The sequence below is a fragment of the Halichoeres trimaculatus genome, unplaced genomic scaffold (genome assembly GCF_033239565.1).
Source record: "Halichoeres trimaculatus isolate MK-OKI-2021-1 unplaced genomic scaffold, fHalTri1.1 fHalTri1_scaffold_6, whole genome shotgun sequence".
Lineage (NCBI taxonomy): Eukaryota > Metazoa > Chordata > Actinopteri > Labriformes > Labridae > Halichoeres > Halichoeres trimaculatus.
In genome coordinates, this window is record NW_027437184.1 from 6263684 (window position 1) to 6283452 (window position 19769).

A 19769-nucleotide genomic window follows, 5' to 3' on the forward strand; every position below is an offset into this window, starting at 1 on the left:
GCGTTCCTCAACAGCTCAAGTGCAGCAACTGTGGGATAAACTATGAAAGTGGAGTGGTAGTCTCAGGAAACCGTCTCAGGGATTTTGGTATTTACCTCAAAGTTGCAGACAGAAAGTAGCACCAGAGGAGGGACATGAAGCACAGCAGTGGAAACTATAACAAAGAAACTTTCTACAGCTTTACTTTGATTTATAGAGTCTGCAGAGTTTGACTACAAATTATGTTTTCTGGAGATCAGACGATTGATGTGACAGAGAAATATCCATCATTGCTAAATACCCCCTCGTGTCATTTAGGTCTAATGTTCACAATCAATTTCCCAATCCTTTGACCGTTTTCTAAATTTCCACCCAACTAAACACACCTGTGAATCCTGGCTGCTCTGCATCCCAGGCAGCACATTAGGGAGAGGAAAATACACACACTCTCACCTACACATGTGACAACTTACACAATTCCACACCATCAACATTATCCAGGACACCAGATGCACCACTCAGATATAATCGCCCCCCCTTGGTGTTGCCTTCCTTCAGTCCAACAGTTAACCTTGAGCTTCATCTAATCAATAGCTTGTTTTATCGCTCCCAACTCATTCCTTCAACTGCTTGTCAAACATAAAAATGCAGCGACAATCACGGCCTGGAAACCTGCAGGCAGGCATGTAGGCAGGTAAACACCATGCAATGTGAGCTAACTGCCCATCTGGAGCGTTAGGAGACTGTCACCAAACAATAGGAGGATGCTTCCCACTAAAACCAGTCATTAAGACGCTGAATTAGTGGTGAGGTCTAATGCACCTGCTCAACCTGAGGGTCTAGGAAAGGCCACCTGCTACCGCTAACAGCTGGATGTTATCCGTTTTTATCCCCAATTTGGATTAAGATGAAGGTTTTTTCCCCAAGTTGAAAGAAAGAAAGAAATGCTGTAAGAGAGAAAAGATGGGAGAAAACTGCAGCAGGTTATCATGGCATCCTGCCATTTTGATGTTACAGCAGCATTAGCGGTGTAATTGTTATTATTGGTTCTGAAAAGGTGGAACCTGCCTCTCAGCTGCTGCTCAGCCTAAAGCCCAGAAGCTATTATGTCTGTACCAGATGCTATAATCATGGCGGGGTCCGGGCACATGGGCGAGTGTGCAATTATCAATTTATCTGTGGATGAAGCACTTTCAGCCTGATGGCTGCTGTGGAGAGGCCTCCGCTCGGAGGGTCACAGGGTCGTAAATAGTGATGACAGTAAGCTGTGAGTTTTTACTTTTTAATAGCAGGGGTTATAAATGTATTCCACTGTTTGCCATCTAAAGCAAACTGAGTTAAGCTAAAGGCATTAAGTGTAATAGCAGTATGGATTCAGCAGGGAGTGTATGTGATATAATAGTCTCTTCATGTGAAAAATAAAAGAGTGGTTTGAAAAGTGTTTATGCATTTCAGTGGAAGACAGCCTTTAAAATTAATGTTGTTTAATGTGAAGTAAACAAAAGAAAAAGAAAAGAGGAGAGATGAAAAACAGAAAGAAGAAAGGAGAGCTGCAGAAGCTGAATCTAAACTCACGGAAAGCCGTGTAGAACTCGTGCAGGCTGAGGTGTCCGTCGTTGTTGTAGTCGTCGTATCGCAGCAGGTCTTGCATGGTGCACTCCATCAGACTGTCCTCCAGGTGCTCCTTCATGGAGATCTGACACAAGACGTAAAAGTCATCTGTCATTCACGGCTTCTACATTTTTTAATCTCAAACAGCATTTTCATTTGTTGATGCATTACCATTTTAAACTAAGGTATGCAGCACCGGGTATTGAACCCTTTTATGCAAATTTGGTCGATATAAAACAGAGACTTTTAAATGTTAGATACCACATGCATTAATTTACCTTTCCAGAAAGTTTTTTTTTCTATTTTTATTTATAATTTTTTATTTTTTATTTAATTTTTTTTTCTTTTTATTATTATAATTATTTTTTAAACATATTTATTAAGTTTTCAACATTTTCTGAAACACGGGTCTACAATTAAATAAATTATGAGGACAATTAAATACCCCCCCCCCAAATAAATAAATAAATAAATAAATAAATAAATAAATGATTAAAATTAGAATAAAATAAATATAAAGATAAATAAATATAAAAATAAATAAATAAAAAATAAAGGTAATAAATAAATAAATAATAAAAAACAATAAATTAATAAATAAATTAATTAATCAATCAAAAAAATCCTTTAACTTTTTTTTTTCATTTTTTAAATACACTCAAACTTCACAAATAAAATCAAATGTCTGATTAACAAATTTAAATCAGACATTTAAATGGTAGATACCGTACATACATTAAACTTCACTATTCCCTTAAGTTTCCTTTTTCATTTTTAATAAAACAATATGTTTTCAATATTTTCTGAGACACACAATTACAATCAAGGAAATCTAATGTAAAATAAATTACAAACAAAACAACACAAACAACAAAAAACAAACACAATAACAATAATAATAATGACAATAAATCCTTTGAGCTTTTTTTCAATAAATACACTCAGGCTTCAAAGGTGTAAGGGGAAAAAACAATCACTGTTGATCCCTTATGTGAACAAAATAACACGTTTGTCTGCTTTCTAGGTTTGAAACTGTATTATTATCATTTTTCCAATTGGACTGTCTGTTTTTATCAAACGACTCAACAAATAATGGTTGAAGCTTCCTCACAGAGCCCTTTTAAAAGCTCACAGCTTCAAGTGTTAAACAAAGAGAGCATTTGTTTGCCAGCAGAAGCAATACAGACACGACATAAATTACCAGGCTGGAAACAGTTGCTGCAGTAAGTGTGTTTGAAAAGAGATTTTCCCTTCAACCAATAATTAGAATTTGATTTCCATCTGAAAGAAAGTGCCTCATGTACATAAACACCCGAATCACAGGAACAGAGTCACTCTGAGAGTAATTTCATTCTGCTTGAAATGGGTGACAGAAACATGTAATCTAACATGTGAGGCAGATGCTGATTCCTTGTTTACACCTGAGTTTCTACTCTCTCCATTATTTGTCATTTATGAGTCTTCACTTCTTTACAAAAGATGTGTCTTTCTCAGGAGAAGAGTCTTTAGAAATGTGTTGTTCAGCTGGCTGGAAGAGATAAACAGAGAGCTTGGCTTCTGTTCAATCACTACAGATGCACCATATTGTTGTGAGAGTAGTTTCTTCTTCTATGAATATCTATTTATAGCCACAGTGCAGGTATATCTCTGCACAGGGTTTTCTCATGTTGGAATTCTATCCTTATGGAGTAATTATCCAGGAATTTTCATCTAAATATATCATGAAGTAATTGATCTTATTACAGAAACACATACTTAAAATCATACATTCAGATTCGAGTCTGCAGAAACACAACAGTGTGAAGCTTGCAGTGAAGGAATTTCTGAAGATAAACCAGAAAACAACCATTTAGGGATTCATAGGTGGGCAAAAACAATGGAAGACAAAAAAGTGAGTTATATTATTAAATGATCACATTTTTCTTTCACTGTGTTAGAAAAAATCTTAAAAGTAGTGTACCGTTAATAGTGCTATTCATAGCCTGAATTAAAGTCCAACATATACACGCCTGACAATTAGTTTGACTAATTAGACCTTTAGTCAGGTTGGAGCAGGTTGGAGCTGTGAAGGGAATTACATGGCGAGTTGTAAGAAAAATGTAAATGATTGGATGTAAATTGCCATCACAAAACCAATTAAAAGAAGAGAGACCCGTCTGCTTCCCCCTCAATGAGGAAATCATTACACTGCACTGACTATTTGCTCTTCCTGTTAATATCACACATACTTCTGCTGTTATCATCGGTGTTGTAGCTGTAAATCTGTTGTTGTTGGTTGATTTGATTTGAATTGTGATTACTATAACTCGTGTTGCTGCTACAGTCATCTCCTTGATGTTTTGCACACTGCAAATAGAAAAGTGATGTTTAACAGAGGATCTTATCTCCATTTATTTGCTTTAACCCCATAACAAATTCACGTTTTAAAAACAATGGGTAACGTTTCTAAAGGGAGCTGAGGATGTCACACAGTAGATTAATGGTTGTGACAATCATGAGCTGTGTCCAGATTCAGGGTCTGCAGCCCACGAAGGCTGCAGCCTTTTGAGGACCCGGACTTCGTAGCCTGCGTAGACCACAAAGGCCACACTGAATTGAGACGGTCTGGTTTACGGAGCATTTCCTGTTTGTCACTCTCAGCCTTACCTTTACCTCTCAAAGGCAAAATCAAAACCTTACATTTAGACAGGATGTTTTTACTACTATTTTATTATTGTTTTTTAATTTTTTTACTATATTTTTAGTATTTTTAATTTTTTTTTAAGATAAAGTACAGAACCACGTTGTACGTGTAAGAGTTTAGCAACAATGTTCATTTTCAACATCTGAACAAGCGCTAGGGGGATGTTAGATCATATAAAAAAAAAAAAAGAAAAGGAAACTGTAATAGTTTTGATTGCTTTTTTCCTAGAGTACTGAATTGGTTGAATGTATTTTTTGAATTTCCTGTAAAAAAAAAAAAAAAAAAAAAAAAAAAAAAAAAAACAAGCCAAAAGAGAAAAGTAAAAAACAAAAAAAAAAAAAAAAAAACAAACAACCAAAAAAAAAACTGAAACAAAACATTTTTTTTTTTTCTGAATCCATCCTTCCTAGCACCCCAAAAAGAGGCCAGATTTGTCATCCGCATGAGCCGCATTTTGGAGGAGCCTCTGAAATGGGACAGCCTTTGATGCACCGCGGTTCAAATTCACCCTTAATTAGGACACAGCTATAGTCTTCACTGCTCATAGTGGTCGCCACAAAAAATGCTCCCCCTGGTGGCTGGCTGCAGCATAGGTCAGAAATTCCATCTCCCCAGTCCTTCCAGATGGGCTGTGGTCAAACTTTGAAAAATTAATACACTTCGTAGAAATGTTTCTCACATCCATATGCTGTGGTGATATGAAGATGGGCTGCATTGTGTTCAAGTCCTCTTATTTTCTGAAAAGTTTTGTTTTCATTAGTTATAAGAGGTTAAAAACAGGGTTTGATGTCCCGTTTGATGATGATTGATAGCTGCTGTTCTTGTGACGTTTTTTTCTGGGTTAGTAAAATATGTTAGAAGGGAGAGCCAAGAAGTGATTAGACTCTCCAAAGGAAAAAAATATACATATATATATATATATATATATATATATATAAATATATATATATATATATATATATATATATATATATATATATATATATTTTTTTTTTTTTTTTTGGCACAGCAGATGACGACCATGTGTTCAGCGACACTGATCTGAATTTAGGCGTTGGGGTAATGCATTCCAAACCCAGTGTACAGGACCTCTAAGAAACGTGACAAAAGATTTATCCTCAACTGGATAAAGTTTGGATGGATGACTGGAATTCATCTTTCATCCTTAAAACCATCCTTTCTGTGCAGCTGAGTTTATAAATTCCTGTTATCTACAGATTTCCGAGGAACATGTCTGCATCAGTAATTACCAGCTGTGATTGATCAAAATCTTTTTGTTGGATCTTTTCGTACAGCTCTGCCAGAAAAGGGAATTCATTCTGCTAGAAGTAGGCCAAACCTTACTCTATCTTTTTACATCATTAGAGGGGACAAAGCATGTTGCCACTTTAGAAAAAGATTAACCAGCGTTACATTTTGTGCTATATTTAGTTTCACTAATTTTCAGCTTCTCATTACGTTGTTTTTCTTTGCTTTTATATTTGAACTCTCCTCCACATCCAAAGAAAGAAAGAGAAGCAGCAGATTAGACATGTTAGGCTTTAAACTGTGAAGAAGCATCTGATTGTTTTTCTCCCCGCTGCAGCTCAACTTGGACATGGTCACTGCTTTCTGGCAAAAGTCCCTGACATCACAGCATTGCTTGGGAGGAGTCTAATTAACACTCATCTCTGATGCCCATTTCCTGATACCAGATGATGCCTGCAATAATTTCATTTCCTCACCCTGCAAATGCCAATGCCAATCTTTTATAAAGTCCCCCCCACTGTTTCCCATCAGACTCTCAAGGGGAGATAACCTTGGTAAACATTTTTCATTGTTAAACCAGATGATTAAATGTTCCAGCCACATGTCACTCACCCTGTAATAACTCCAGTGGAGAGACACACAAAGAAGACACAATCTAATGAACTGATGCCAAATATGAGCAGGGACAGACTCACATTGAAATTCAAGAGCAGGGGTCTGCAACCTTTACTTTCATAGGAGCAATTTTTGCCTCAGCTCACCTGGATTAAAGTCATTCTGGAGCCACAAAATCTATTCTATCTTCTCAATAAAGATTTTAACATGTTTAAAATTCTATGCATAGTCAAATTCTAATAAAAAGTTATGCAAACAAGAAGTTCTTTTGATTCATGAAATTGTACATATGATGTCTTGTTTTTTTGTTTTTCAAAAAAAATTCAAAATTGTCAGAAAAAACAACAAAAAACACATTTTCTTTTTTAATTATTGCACATTTTCTTAAATTTCAGAAATGTGCAATGAAAAATTAAAAATATTTAGGAAAATTTTAGAAAAGTTTTTCAATTTTAAAAAATTGCAAAAGTTCATGAAAGACACAAATTTTTAAGAATTTGCAAAAATTTAGGAAATATTCTAAAACTTCATAAATTTTGCCAAAATTCCAAGAACTTTTATTAGAAAATTGATTAAAAAAACAACAACATTTTTTTGTAAATTCAATATTAAAAAAAAAAAAAAAAAAAAAAAACAAGCAAACATAAAAAACAGGTTTTTGAAAAAAAATCTTATTTTTTCCCTTAATTTTGAAATTTAGGAATCTTCCAGAGTTGAAAGAAGTTTTTGGAAATTAAAAAGTAAAAACAAACAAATAAAAAAAAATAAAAAAAAATAAAAATAAATTGTAAAAAATCCCAAAATGTTGAGCAATTTCAAAAATCTTTTAAAATTGATTTAAATTTTGGGGATTTTAAATAATTGCGAAAGTTTCTAGTAAATTCAAAATTCCGAAAATTTTGCAAAAATTTCAAAGGCTTCATTGCAAGAGTTTATGAATATTGAGTCCAACAAAATGATAATGCATGTTTTTTTGGGTGTTTATGTCTTTAATCAGCTTTCTCTGTGGGAAAAATAAAAATTCTCTATTCTAAACATTTTTTTTTAAAGCTCCAGGGTGCCACTGCAAAGGAGTCAAAGAGCCGCATGAGGCTCCAGAACTGCAGGTTGAGGACCCGTGGTCTTGAGAAGGCTACGCCAACACTACAGATGCCTCTTTCATTGGATCTGTTGCGAGAGTGGATAGTTTACAGCCCTCAGTGTCTCCATAAAGCTCCCGTAGCTTGATACCAACCTTCTCCAGCTCATCACTGACCAGCCGGCCATCCTGATCCACATCCAGGTATTTGAACATTGTGTCCACAAGTGCCCTCTTCTCCTCCATGTCCCTCTGCTGGCTCTGCTCTCCTGTCTCCAGCACTTTGGGCTGCATATCCAGCAGCATGCTCTTCAGCTTGTTGTACTCTGACATGGTGCATGCGTTCCCTACAAGAGCAACAAAGAGAAGAGAAAGGACAGACATTTGATTAACCTCCATTACACAAACCGGAGCCTTTGAATTGTGGCTGTAAATTGGATTTGATGCACATTTGTGTTTCATAGAAGGAGGAGGAGGAGGTGATGTGTGTGTGTGAATGTGTGTCCTTAAGTATTTACTCATTCAAAAAGAACATTATTTTTCTGTTTGTTTAATTTGTCAGGCAGCTTTTTAACAGCAGGGGGTCTGATTAATTAAAAGTAATCCTTGAATCCGGATGAAACAAAAGGTAAACATCCTCATTTAGATGCTCTGAGCTTCTTGTCCTCCTTTGCTTTGGGATTAGAGCGGCTTCAAAACAGACTGGTCCTCTAGTCCCTGATTTTCCGCACCCCTCCGCCTGATGAGGATGTGCAGGGAAAATGAGAGACCACAAATTAATCACGGGCAGCACTCACGCTGCGTTATTTTTTTCTTCACACTTGAAATTAATAATTATGCGAAACACGTCCGTCTCACGCTGTGACAGACTGGAAACAAATGGAGAGCTGGTGAATGAGCGGCAGACGCAAAGAGAGACAGACAGGTTTTAATGTTCTCCTCTTCTGTCCCTGCTTTTGCTTTTCCCCCCAAAACCTCATGACAGCATGGAGCGCCAACTGGAGGGCGGGAGAAACATGGCGATGGCAGAACAACACATAAAAACCTCCTGATGAATAATCATTAGGTGACGTCCCTTTGGATCTTAACAGAGCTGAGCCCCCCCTCTGAGAGTACACAGGAATGATCTTATCCCCTCATCTCATCATAACTCCACGCTCATCAAACCAATGAAAGCAAAACGAAAAGACACAATGATCCTGAGAGAAACACTCTCGATGTTTAGTGCCAGCGCGTCTTTTTGGTTTCAGAGTTGTAGCAGTGGGGAGTCCTGTCGGAGAGTATCTACAGTTGTTAGCAAAACTGTCACTGCAGAGAAGTCAACAAGGGATCGGCCAAGTAAGAGCCGACAGTGAAAACCTCCCGCTGAGGCACTCTATGCTGAAGTGCTGATTAAAGATGCACATTTTAAGATCCTTTTGCATATGTTTGAATGCAAACAAAGGGTTTCCTGGTGTGCAAAATGTCCGCTCAGGTCAGGAAAGTTGAGGGTGACCCATGATGAAGTTCTTGACAACCCTTAAAACTTCCTGCTCATGTCATCCAAAGAGCTGAAGACGAGGATGGACGAAAAAAGAGAAGATCTATAAATATGCGTCATCGCTAAATGCAATCCTCTTGATGGTTTTGTGTTCGTCTTTGGTTTGGTTCTCTGTAAATTTATATTTTTAACACCTTTATTTTACCATATATCCTAATAATCCACCATTAACAGGTTATTTTTTAACCAATTCTGTCATGTATAGTCATGAGAAACCTGAAAGTTTCAACTATAGACTGAATAAAACATGGACGTAGTCTCCATGACATCACATGTCTGTTCCTGAAACCGTGAAATGAAGCCAATCCGCGGATGAAGCCACATTTGCAATGGCGCCGGCTGTGTGTTTTTCTTCGAGCAGCTACAGGGCACCTGCCGGTCACGTGACGTGAGCTGTGCCTCTGATTGGACAATCAAACGATCCCAACAACTAAACCGCAGAGATAGAAAAAAATTCACCCACCATACAGTGTGTGCTGGTAGAGAAATCAGCGTTTTAGACCCAAGCTGTTTTTTGAAACAGGCTGTAAATATGTTTTTTAAAGGTCCCATATTATGCAAAAATCACTTTATTAAGTCTTCTGGTTAAATTTGTGGGTCTTTGGCTTTCCTCCCAGCCCACAGAATGTGATATTTAAAGACAAAATCTGTACTTAGTAGTGCTTGTGAATGTAAAATCCTGAGCTTAAATGAGCTGTTTGGAATTTACGGGGTTTGCCAACGTCAGCGATTTCCTTTTTTGACCAATCAGGAGCAAGTCTGACCTGATTGGTCCACCGGAGCAGATACCCCCGAACCCTCTCCCCGCCCACTCCCCTGAAGAGCCATCACTGCTTTGTTTTTGGCTGTAAACAGCCACATAGTTCCATACACAAGCTTCCCATCTCAGAAGAAGACAAGTCTAGAGTTCATTTATGAGGGAAATGTGCCAGCTACACTCAGTAAAACTGTGCATGTGTGTGCTAGTCCCTTCACGGCCGACTGCTTTTCCAACTTTGGAAACAACAGAGGGCTAGCGAATAGACTGGTCCTGAATCCAGGCGCATTACCAACCATCCACCAACAAACCTGGGACCCTGGAAATGTGAGTATTTTAAATGCTGTGTGCTGTGGAGCAGATGTAAGAGCTTTTCCTCAGTGTCCCCCCTGTCTCTGTGTTAGCTTCAGGATGTTAACTTTAGCTGCGGTTAGCCTGTTGTTTTAGCCTGTAATGTTACGGTAAACAAGCTTCACTGTTTTCTGCCGCCGCTCTCAGTGGCGTGGAAGAGCGGGGCGGTATCAGTGGTGGCTCATTTACATATGAAGGCCACGCCCACTAAATCAGAGCGTTCTGAACAGAGGGGCTATGAGAGCCTGGAAACAATGCTGCTGTGCTTGATTTATTGGCTTTTTGGACCAAAACATGTTACTACCATTTCATGAAGACATCAATGATCCATATTAAACTGCAGAAAAGGAGCAGAATATGGGACCTTTAATGCCTTAAAAGTCCATTTTTATGGTTGGGTGTGTGCGTGACTGTCGGTCTTTCTGGAGCCAGCCTCAAGCGGATTCTCAATGATGATGCCCCTTGGTATCAAAATGCCAACTCTTCAGTTTGGAAAGTCACTGTTGGCTGTCTCAGAAGTCACTAAAGGCCACTAAATGAAGCTGCTGTTTAATTTTCATAAAAATCCCTTTGAATGTAATTGTCATGGACTCTGTGGGAGAGAGAAAGAACGTTTGAGAGACAGTAAGTAGGTAAAACACAACCTTATACATATGTTTACAACTACAAATGAACTTTCTTCTGTCCATTCTTGTTTTTTATGTCTAAATATCAACCCTCCTCCTTTATCTGGGCTGGGGACTGGCAGAAGTGACCATAATGAGACACACACTTGTGTGATTTCATCTGCTGTGAGTGAGGAGGACTGTCTGTGTTTTGGAAAGGGGAGGGGCTCACACACGCTGACCATTGAGGAGATCAAAACACTTTAACCTCAGATTCTCCAAACTCCAGAAAAGCCGCAAGAGTTGTGGTCTTTAAAAAAATCACCAGTGGAGTCTGAAAAGTCAGTTAATGTAGGGACTAAGTCTCTAAGTTGGCAACACTCAGTCGTGGTTTTATCCTCCACTTTCTTATCGCCGTCACCAGAGCTCACACTGAATCTAAAGTGCTTCCCCACAAAGTGTCCTGCTGAACTCCTTTGCCTCGATTTGCACATACTGGGGCTACATGCTGGCTTCAAACTGAGTAGTAAAATAAAGAAAAAGAAAAACATGGACCAAACGAAGCACACAGGCCCTGAACCAAGTGAGGGAAACCGAACAGTTTGGATTTTTCTCATAACCCGTTCCATGAGCAAAACCGAAGCCAAAGAAACATCCAATGACACCCAAACCCTCCACACCCACACACCCACACAGCAGAGACGGAGCACACACTTCTGAAGCCGACAGTTAAGTCAAGGTCTTGGCAGAATCCCTGTTCAATGTTATTCCTGCGAGGGGGAATGAGGCGTGAGCAGGATCCGACATGAGGGATCATCACCTAACTGTCATCTCTGCTCCTGCTCAGGAAGGACAGAAACAAATTAACCCCATGCTGATTTACATCTTGTCATATGCAGAGAACAACTCTCTTTGCTCGGACTCGCTGCTGCTCCCACAAGAATCCATCGATAGGGGAAACTATTATGAGAAGATATGCAGTAAGAGGAAGGAGAGGACAGCACATTTTAAGTTCTTTAAAAACTTGTTGAACAGGAAACACTTCCTGCCAGAGTTACAGATTTTGATTAAGGCCATAAATTACTCTGATGCCCTCCCGACCTCCTTATCTCTCCAGGTGCATCTTCCATCCTCAGACCGTGGTGGGAGTTAGAGCTTCAGCCTGACGCACAGTGAATCATGCTGCCTTTCTTTGTGGAGTGAATGTCCTTTGATTCCAGTTCTGCTGAGCGCAGCAGCTGCAGGGGTGGCAGAGAAATATCTGTCCTTATTACAGTGCATCCACCCCTGACTCTAACACTGTTTTATTGTTCTAGAGGGACTGGGACTCCCTTTATTGCCCGTTTGAAATGTTAGCTGCTTAAGTGAGTGATCCGAAGCTGCTCGCGCCACGGACGCTCAATGTCCCGGAGACGCAGCTTCTCTGCACTCGCTCAGAGCATCCTCGGAGCTCGCGCTCTATAAATGTCAGGCAGGGGAAAACAAACAGAAGGAGCAGAAAGCTGAGAAAAACTCTCCTGTCCTGTTGAAGGGAAATGAGTTGAATGAGGGAACAAAATGTCATGAGAGGACAAAGTACGGAAAATCTCTCAAAATTGAAAAAAGGGTGAGGTAAGGACGCGTGTGAGTGTGCAGCCAAGTATGTCAAAGTCACCTCTGTGTTGTATTCATCAACATAGATCAAAAATGTTGCAATCCTTCCAAAAAGCAAAGGCAGACTTTGATTAAATACTATGTTTTTTTTTTATTTTACATTTCATGTGAAAGCATGTTTTATATTTGTTTGTTTGTTTATTTAGTTTTTTTTTTTTTTTGTAATGATATTGCGCATAATTCATATTCTGTACTGGAGTTTGTAATAACAACAACAACAACAACAACAACAACAACAACAACGACAATAAAAAAATAAAATAATAATAACAATAATAATAATATTAATAATAATAATAATAATAATAAAAATAAAAATAATAAGAAAACTGCTACTAATAATAATCAAACTAATAATAATAAAAATAAACTTTATTCATATAGCACTTTTCTAAAGAAATGTTATAGTGTAAGTGTAACTGTATCTAAGAAATAAAAAAAGAAAAGAAAAAAAGAGAAGAAATAGAAGAAGAAATAAAAGAGAAGTAAAAAAAGAACTGTGAGAAACTAAAGAAAATGTATCATATAAAAGGCTAAAAACCACCACTAAATAAAGGAAAAGAAAACATCAGAAAAAATAAAAACAATTAAAAAAAAATTAAAACAGATTGAAAAAAACAAAAGATAAGACTTTAAGATCCTGTCCATTTACTGTGAAGCGGGGAAAAAAAAGTAAAAATAGGTAAAATAAAATAAATGCAGCATTTCAATTATTAAAACACACTAAGCTAGAATCTCCAATAAAAGAGCATCAATAATGTGTCTTGAAAAGAGATTTAAAAGACAAAAAGAGTCTCATCAGGCAGGTTGTTCCACAGGATGGGAGCTCTGACAGAAAGGGTCAAAGGTCACCTTTGGTCCTCAGCCCTGACTTTGGGGACAACAAGCAGAGCCTTGGATGAGGACCTCAGGTTAAGACCGGGCACATATGGACTGAGGAGATCAGAAATGTACTTAGGGGCAAGTCCAAAGCTAGCTAAAAAAATCAACAATTAAATCTTAAAATCAATTCTAAGAATTATGATGAGCCAGTGAAGAGAAGCTAAAATTAGAGTTATATTCTCTCTCTTCTTGGTTCCTGTGAGGAGTCGTGCTGCTGCATTTTGGACCAGCTGTAACCTCTGCACACTGTGTTGGTTTAAACACATGTACAGAGAGTTTACATAGTCCAAACAAGTAGAAATAAAAGCATAAATGATGACCTCAAGATTTTTTCTTGATAAAATGGTCTTGTTTTTTTATGATTTTCTTAGCTGCAAATTTGGGATAAATAAGACCTAATAAGTATAGTAACTAAACTTGGTCTTTGAATGGGAAGTTTGATTATTTGTGTTATGAGTTCTCTATTAGCTGTTTGTTATTGGTGTTATGGTACTTAAATACATAATTTTCTTTCCACAAAAATGGGTGTAACGTGATTTCACCAAAAGATGAAGTGGGCAGTGCCCTTATATGTTGTTAATTGGTCAAAGTTTTAAAAAAATGATTTATCATGGGTCTGAGAGGCAGAAATGTAATGTCAATGAAAGCCTTTTTAATAAAGATGTACCCGATGCTTCCCAGACACAATACAAACCCTTAAAGTTTGCTAACAATTACCATTAGAGATGCAAAAACACAAAACAGTTTGCATTTTCTCCATATCTCTTCCTTTTTCAGGTTCTTTTTTCTTTTGTTGTACAAAATCTGAACAGGAAATAAACTTTTTTGGACAGCCAGCTATTAGAGAGGATACATCCTGAGGTATGGAAGGAAAATAATCTGCATTTGGTACAAGTATACAGGTGAACTATGAAAAAAATCTGCAGCAAAGGCACTAAAACCATCTAATTCAACCAAAACATGAAGAATAACCCAGCCAGTTAATCTGGAGCGAGCACTGCCAAAAAAACAAAAAATTCTTCTTTTACTTCACACTTTGGTACAAACGTGGTAGACTGTAGGATTTTATCATCATCAGCAGAATATTGAAAACAACACTGATTAAATGTGATTTTTGGAATAAAACAACACAAGCTGTTATGAAAAAAAAAGAAGCTTGGGTTGTATTTTTTAAAACTCTAGAAAAATAGAGTAAATTCTGTGTGCAGTGGTGCAACCATCCTGGAAATGTGCCCTGGTCTGACCCAACCAAAAGTCCTCCCTTGATAACAAAGCATGACTGTGTGCTTGTGAGGCACCAAAACCTGATTGTTGCTGGTCTGCTGTCAAGTGTTGCTGCTGGAACAATTTGTTCAGAAATCCAGCGCAGAGCTTCAAAAGGTACAAAGCAGCCGTACATCGACAGCAATTCAGATGTGTATGAATCAAAGAAAGTAAAACTTGGTCCTGTGCTTCTTGGATGAAATCTCAGTGGAAAAAAAAAAGCAGCAGCAGAGAGAGGGAGAGGGAAATCCAAGACATCAATCCTTCAGAGGATAAAACCTCCCCACAATGCCCTCCAGGATGTAAAAGTGCTCTGTGTTAAATTTATGTCTGCCTGACCTCCTCTGGCTGGAATGATGGGATTATTTACTGCCATGGCGTCTCTGTGCTGCTAATATGCAGCAGTGATGGACCTACCTTCCAGATAATTATGAATATGATGGACACTCTTTGCTCCTGAGGGCAGAAAGGTCTGAGAGAGCCGAGCAAATCTTGGAAGGGCGACACAAGTTACAGGAGAGCCCCGTGTTGCATAATCGCTGTTGGCAGCTCTTTAAATCGGCTTACTGTGAGCTCCGGAGCTGCTGCAGCACTTTTTCTGTGACTGCTGTGACTCCAAACACTAAGTACCCTGACTTTCTCTACTTTAATAATCATCACTTTACATCGGTGATGATTTTATAAAACCAGGAGTCATTTTACAGAACTGTATAAACAGATTTTCATGGCTTGTGGTTACACAGCTCTTGTAACTTGAGCAGTGTGATTTCTTTTTTAGATTTACAAGATTTTCTCCAGTACAAAAACTCAGCTAACTGTGTCCCTGGTTCCACATTTTTTTGCACTTTCATCTATTTTTGGCTGGATTAAACAAACAGCCTTCGGTGATATATGATCGCCTTGCACAGAGAGTAGCCTTTGGGATGTTTTGTCACTCTGTTGTTAGCATGGCTACATAGCTAAGTGACAAACATCACTTATTTTGTTATTTTGTTGCATTTCACAGCAGCAGAGGGATTGTCTAACCAGTTCTCATCTTAACTCTCCATTTTCACAGAGTAGCTTGTTTATGTGTTGCCGAGGACACTACGACCTCATGTTTTGGTAAGTGTGGCAAGGCACCAAAGCAACTAGCTGAGCAAAAAAAAAAAAAAACAGGTGTGAGAGTTGCACCAGCATGTGATGCTGCTTACATTTAAAAATGTTTGTTCACTCATTGAAGATGTAAGATGTTCAAGCTGTCAGCCATCAGTGCACCCAAAGTCTTATGTGCATCTGCTAGCTTTCTTAGTTTTTTTGTCTTTGAAAACCAATATAATTCTGAATCTGATAACCTTTGGTTTTATAGATTCCTGGTCTCTTTGGTGGAACTTCAGAAAAAGATTGAGTATATGCATATAAATTACAAAAAAAAGATCATAGGTCAGTGCCCTTTTCACGTTACGTCTTGGTGCAAAATCATATTGTATATGTATATTTCTATTCCAGTCAATTTTTAACTCACACCGGATCTGATCTGTTGCAATCTTGCTGCATCTCTGCTCCAACAGGTCGCAGCAGATACCCAAGCCACATAAATTTGCCAGATGCCTGAACTGTGGCGCATCGATATACAAAAAACAGATTGGGTGGGACAGGAAGTCTTAAAAATGCCCAGGGACTTTCAAATTAAAACAAACCTTAAGGTTTTACAGCCCAGCATGAACAAAGAGAGACTCACCAATGGAGTGGGGAGTATGGGAACTCCTTAGTCTATGACTCCAGCTATCTGCCGGTGGAACAAGCAGCCTGTGTGAGTTGACAAACCCAGAAAACAAGCAACAGAGTGGAGCCAGACTGGAGACACGTCTGGTGTATTATGACTTGTTTGAGGATTGTCCGTCATTACAACATAGAAATTATCAACCTCTTGATATTTTATGTGAATTTAAAGTAGGTGTGTAATACAGTTGACTAAAATTTGGGGTTTGCAGCAATAACAATCAAATCAATTATAGACATTATTGGAGATACATTTAAAGTGATACTCCAGGATGGAACAAGTTGGGTCCTATCACAAGGTTTAGGGCAGAAATTACCCCTACAGCAGTGATTTTGTGCAGCAGAAGCCCAGGGCGCTCGCACCAAACACCCTCTCCCTGCTCCTCTGCTGGTTTCCTCTGCACTCAGACGGGGCCATATTTTACTTGACCAAAAACACAAATAAACGGACTCCCACCGAAAAAATCTGATATCGGTCTGCATTCACGCTTTATTCAGAGAATTTTCAGCGCGTTACTTTCACACAAAAACACAGCTATATAAGGCTCTAGGTCTCATCGTGTCTCTTCGTCCTGGCAGACTACCTGCGTTTGTTTATATCTGGCACGCCGCGCGCGTGGACTGATACACTAAGCGGCAAGCGCCTCGTAGCCAGCTGTGGCTCTGCAGCGGAGGTATTGCCGTTTTACGACACGATGCCCTAAACCTTGTGATAGGACCCAACTTGTTCCATCCCAGGGTATCACTTTAAAGGGTTAGTAAGAAAAATTGTTGCTAGTCCATAAAACGCATCATAAAGATAATTGAACAATAAATCAAAGATGACAACTGTGTATTTAAAATATCAAATTACATTGTATTTCTTTTTAACTTGGAAGTACTTCCAGGCTTGATATATGAAGTTATTTCTTTGCAACAATCTCACATTTATACATTGGTTATGCATGTGATGTGTAGATTACAGCTGTCGAAGAAGACGGGATAATAATGCGCTAACTCAAATTTCTCGCATGCATTTGGAATGCGTCTGCTGCAACTTTCAGGACTTTTTGACTGATGTTACGTTATTTTGGTTCGACACAGCCCTCTGACATCCCGCTATTACTTAAAATGGTTATCAAGAGGTGCGCTTGTGGCAATCATACATCATGGATTATACCCACTCTCCCTGTGCTTGTGCATGAAGTGATCTTTTTTTTTTTACCAACCAAAAGTACTTGTTGGACAATGCTGTTGTTGTGATGCATGAGATCTATCACTTTGTGTTAAGCTGCCTAAAAAACAAGCTGTTAAGTTTAAAATCTTGACAATTATCCCCTCAAAGTAGATTTGGAAAAGATAAAAAAATTTGCGATCAATATGAGATTAATCGCCAAGTGACTATGATGAATCTTACAATTAAAAGCGGTAAATATTTTAATCGATTAACAGCCCTAGCATAGATATTATCATATTCAATTGTTGGAAAGATTAATCTGGCTTTATTAGTTTCCTTGAGATCAATTTCATTCTGTCTTTTATCATTTTTTCTTTAATTGTACCCACAATCCAGTCTGAGATCTTGAAGAGAACGTATAGAAACTCATTTGTATTTGACAAAAAGCAACAAAAAGACAGTCCCTGGATGTATCCAAGGTAGGCGTAGCAATAAAACAGCCCTGCAGACATATATTTCCATAAATATGATAGCCCGGCACTAACAAACCATTATTTAGAAACAGCTTGCACAGCATCCATCTACAAAGAACAGCAAGAGGAGGCTGGTGGGGGATGGAAGGCATTCACAGCATCTTTGGTCAACAGTCGCTGCAGCGCACGAGCCGTCACTTTAAAGACACCTTACTGAGTATGATCGAGTATGGAGAGGCCAGCTGATAGGAAACAGCCCTTTCAGGATGATGGATTCAACATGATCATCAATGCTTTCTGAGTTATTAACCCATCCTGCACCATTCTTGGGATCCTGTGTTGGAAATAATTTCAGATTGTTAAATTGTTTTTAAGTGACTCAGCTTATAAACTGATTTAAAATGACACCTCCAGATCTCCTGAGCACGGGGGAGCTGTGTGCTAGTTTTCCTCCCCATACATTCAGCAGCTATGAGCTCAGGAGGAAGCCTTATCAGAGTCTGTGCAGCTTGGCACTGACTAAATGAGAAACCCGATGCAACACCGAAGTTATTGGCAGAGCAGTGAAGGAGAAATCGTCCAGTAGCATTCACTCAGCGCTCGCCTGTCTGTCTGCTCGCCTTTCTCAAACTGCACATCAGCAGTATACGCATCAGCCCTATATCTGCTCCTCTCGCTTACTGAATCAGACCCTCTTTTCCTGGAACATACTCACTCTCACACTGACTCCCATCAGTCAGCGGAGGAGTATAACTTACAGGAACATGCAGGGTTTAGTAACTGCACAGGCTGCAGAGACCGCTCTGTTAGCCAGTTAGCGCTATGAATAAATGCTGATTATAAACGAGGCTGCTGCTGGTGTTTGTGGGTTTGTGTTGTGGAAAATCCCACATTTTGTGTTTACACCCTTGTTATTCCTCTTACGATCAAGATGTTGGTGGCTCTTCATCACACTGCAGGTGAATTTCACAGCAGGTACAGCTCCTTTTTTTCTTTAATGATGCCTGAAAGTAAGTCGTTTTTCCAAATCACTTGTAATTAATTGTTGCGTCTCAAGTACACTGAGACTGTGTTGAATGAGCTGTTCAGTTTAAAGTATTTCATCGATTATTTCAGCTGAGGTGTTTTCATACATGCGGCAGATTTTCTTTCTCGCTGGTCTCATCTTTTTCGACTGGATGTGCTGCAGCTCATAAGTGAGGCTTCACACCAAGTGTTGTTTATTGCTCACAATGATAGTGGCCTCTTTAAGAGGTGACAGAGGCAGAGACAGAAGGAGCTGAGAGAGCTTGTTTTAAAGCAGCAGGCAGCAAAGAGCTGAATCATTAGGATTGAAACATTGGCGCTTCAGTTTATATACAACGTATTCAGTGTCCAAGTATTAGCATCTGTGCTTGTAACTACAAAAACACAACTCATGCCTGCACCTGCATAGTTCTAACTTAACAGTAGTGTTCAACTTTATATCTGTCTTTGTTTAACATTTATCACACAGGCACACACAACAACTATATTCATCAAGGGGCCAGAATTTTAGCAGACAGTCACTTTAGGAGCTGGACCCTCAAATGAATTTAAATAAAAATCAAATTTTGGCATAAAATCATTATTATTTGATTTTTATTGATACAATTTTTTGTATTTCATTTAGTGCTGTCAGGCGATTAAAAACAATAATCTAATTAATTACAGGATTTGTAATTAATTAATCTAATTAATCACATTTTTATATTAACTGCTCAAGGTCCCCAAATGAAGAACCAATTACAACCGTTACTGTGTCTATAGAATTAAATTATGTTTTTCAAAAAATCATGCCCTTCATGTGGGTGAGAGTGGTGTGCTCTTTGGATGAGAGCTCAGCATGGATATGAGGAGAAGATGTGAGATGACAGAGACATAGCGAGGCACTGCAAGTCAGAAAAGTTCAGGCAGCTCACACTCCAACTGAGGATGTGTCGCAGTAGTTCAGAGAGAAAGAGCGGCACCATCGTGAGAAAAGACAATGATGGAGATCATGGAGAGGATCAAAGGAAGGAGCACCGAAACGAACTGGAAAAAAAAAAAATCTGTTTTGTCTGTTTTTTGGATCAAAAATAGGAAGAGACATAAAA

The 19769-nt window shown here is 38.5% G+C and overlaps 1 protein-coding gene across 2 annotated transcripts in view; it reads right to left on the reverse strand.

The window, feature by feature from the left end:
• Window positions 1–19769, reverse strand: part of fstl4 (follistatin-like 4) — a 314099-nt gene that overhangs the window by 95059 nt on the left and 199271 nt on the right. For both annotated transcript variants that reach the window (XM_074672211.1, XM_074672212.1), the window contains 2 exons: window positions 7371–7561; window positions 1555–1675 (listed from right to left, as the gene is read on the reverse strand). In XM_074672211.1, coding sequence (XP_074528312.1) covers window positions 1555–1675; window positions 7371–7561 — 312 coding nt within the window. The remainder of the gene's footprint in view (window positions 1–1554; window positions 1676–7370; window positions 7562–19769) is intronic.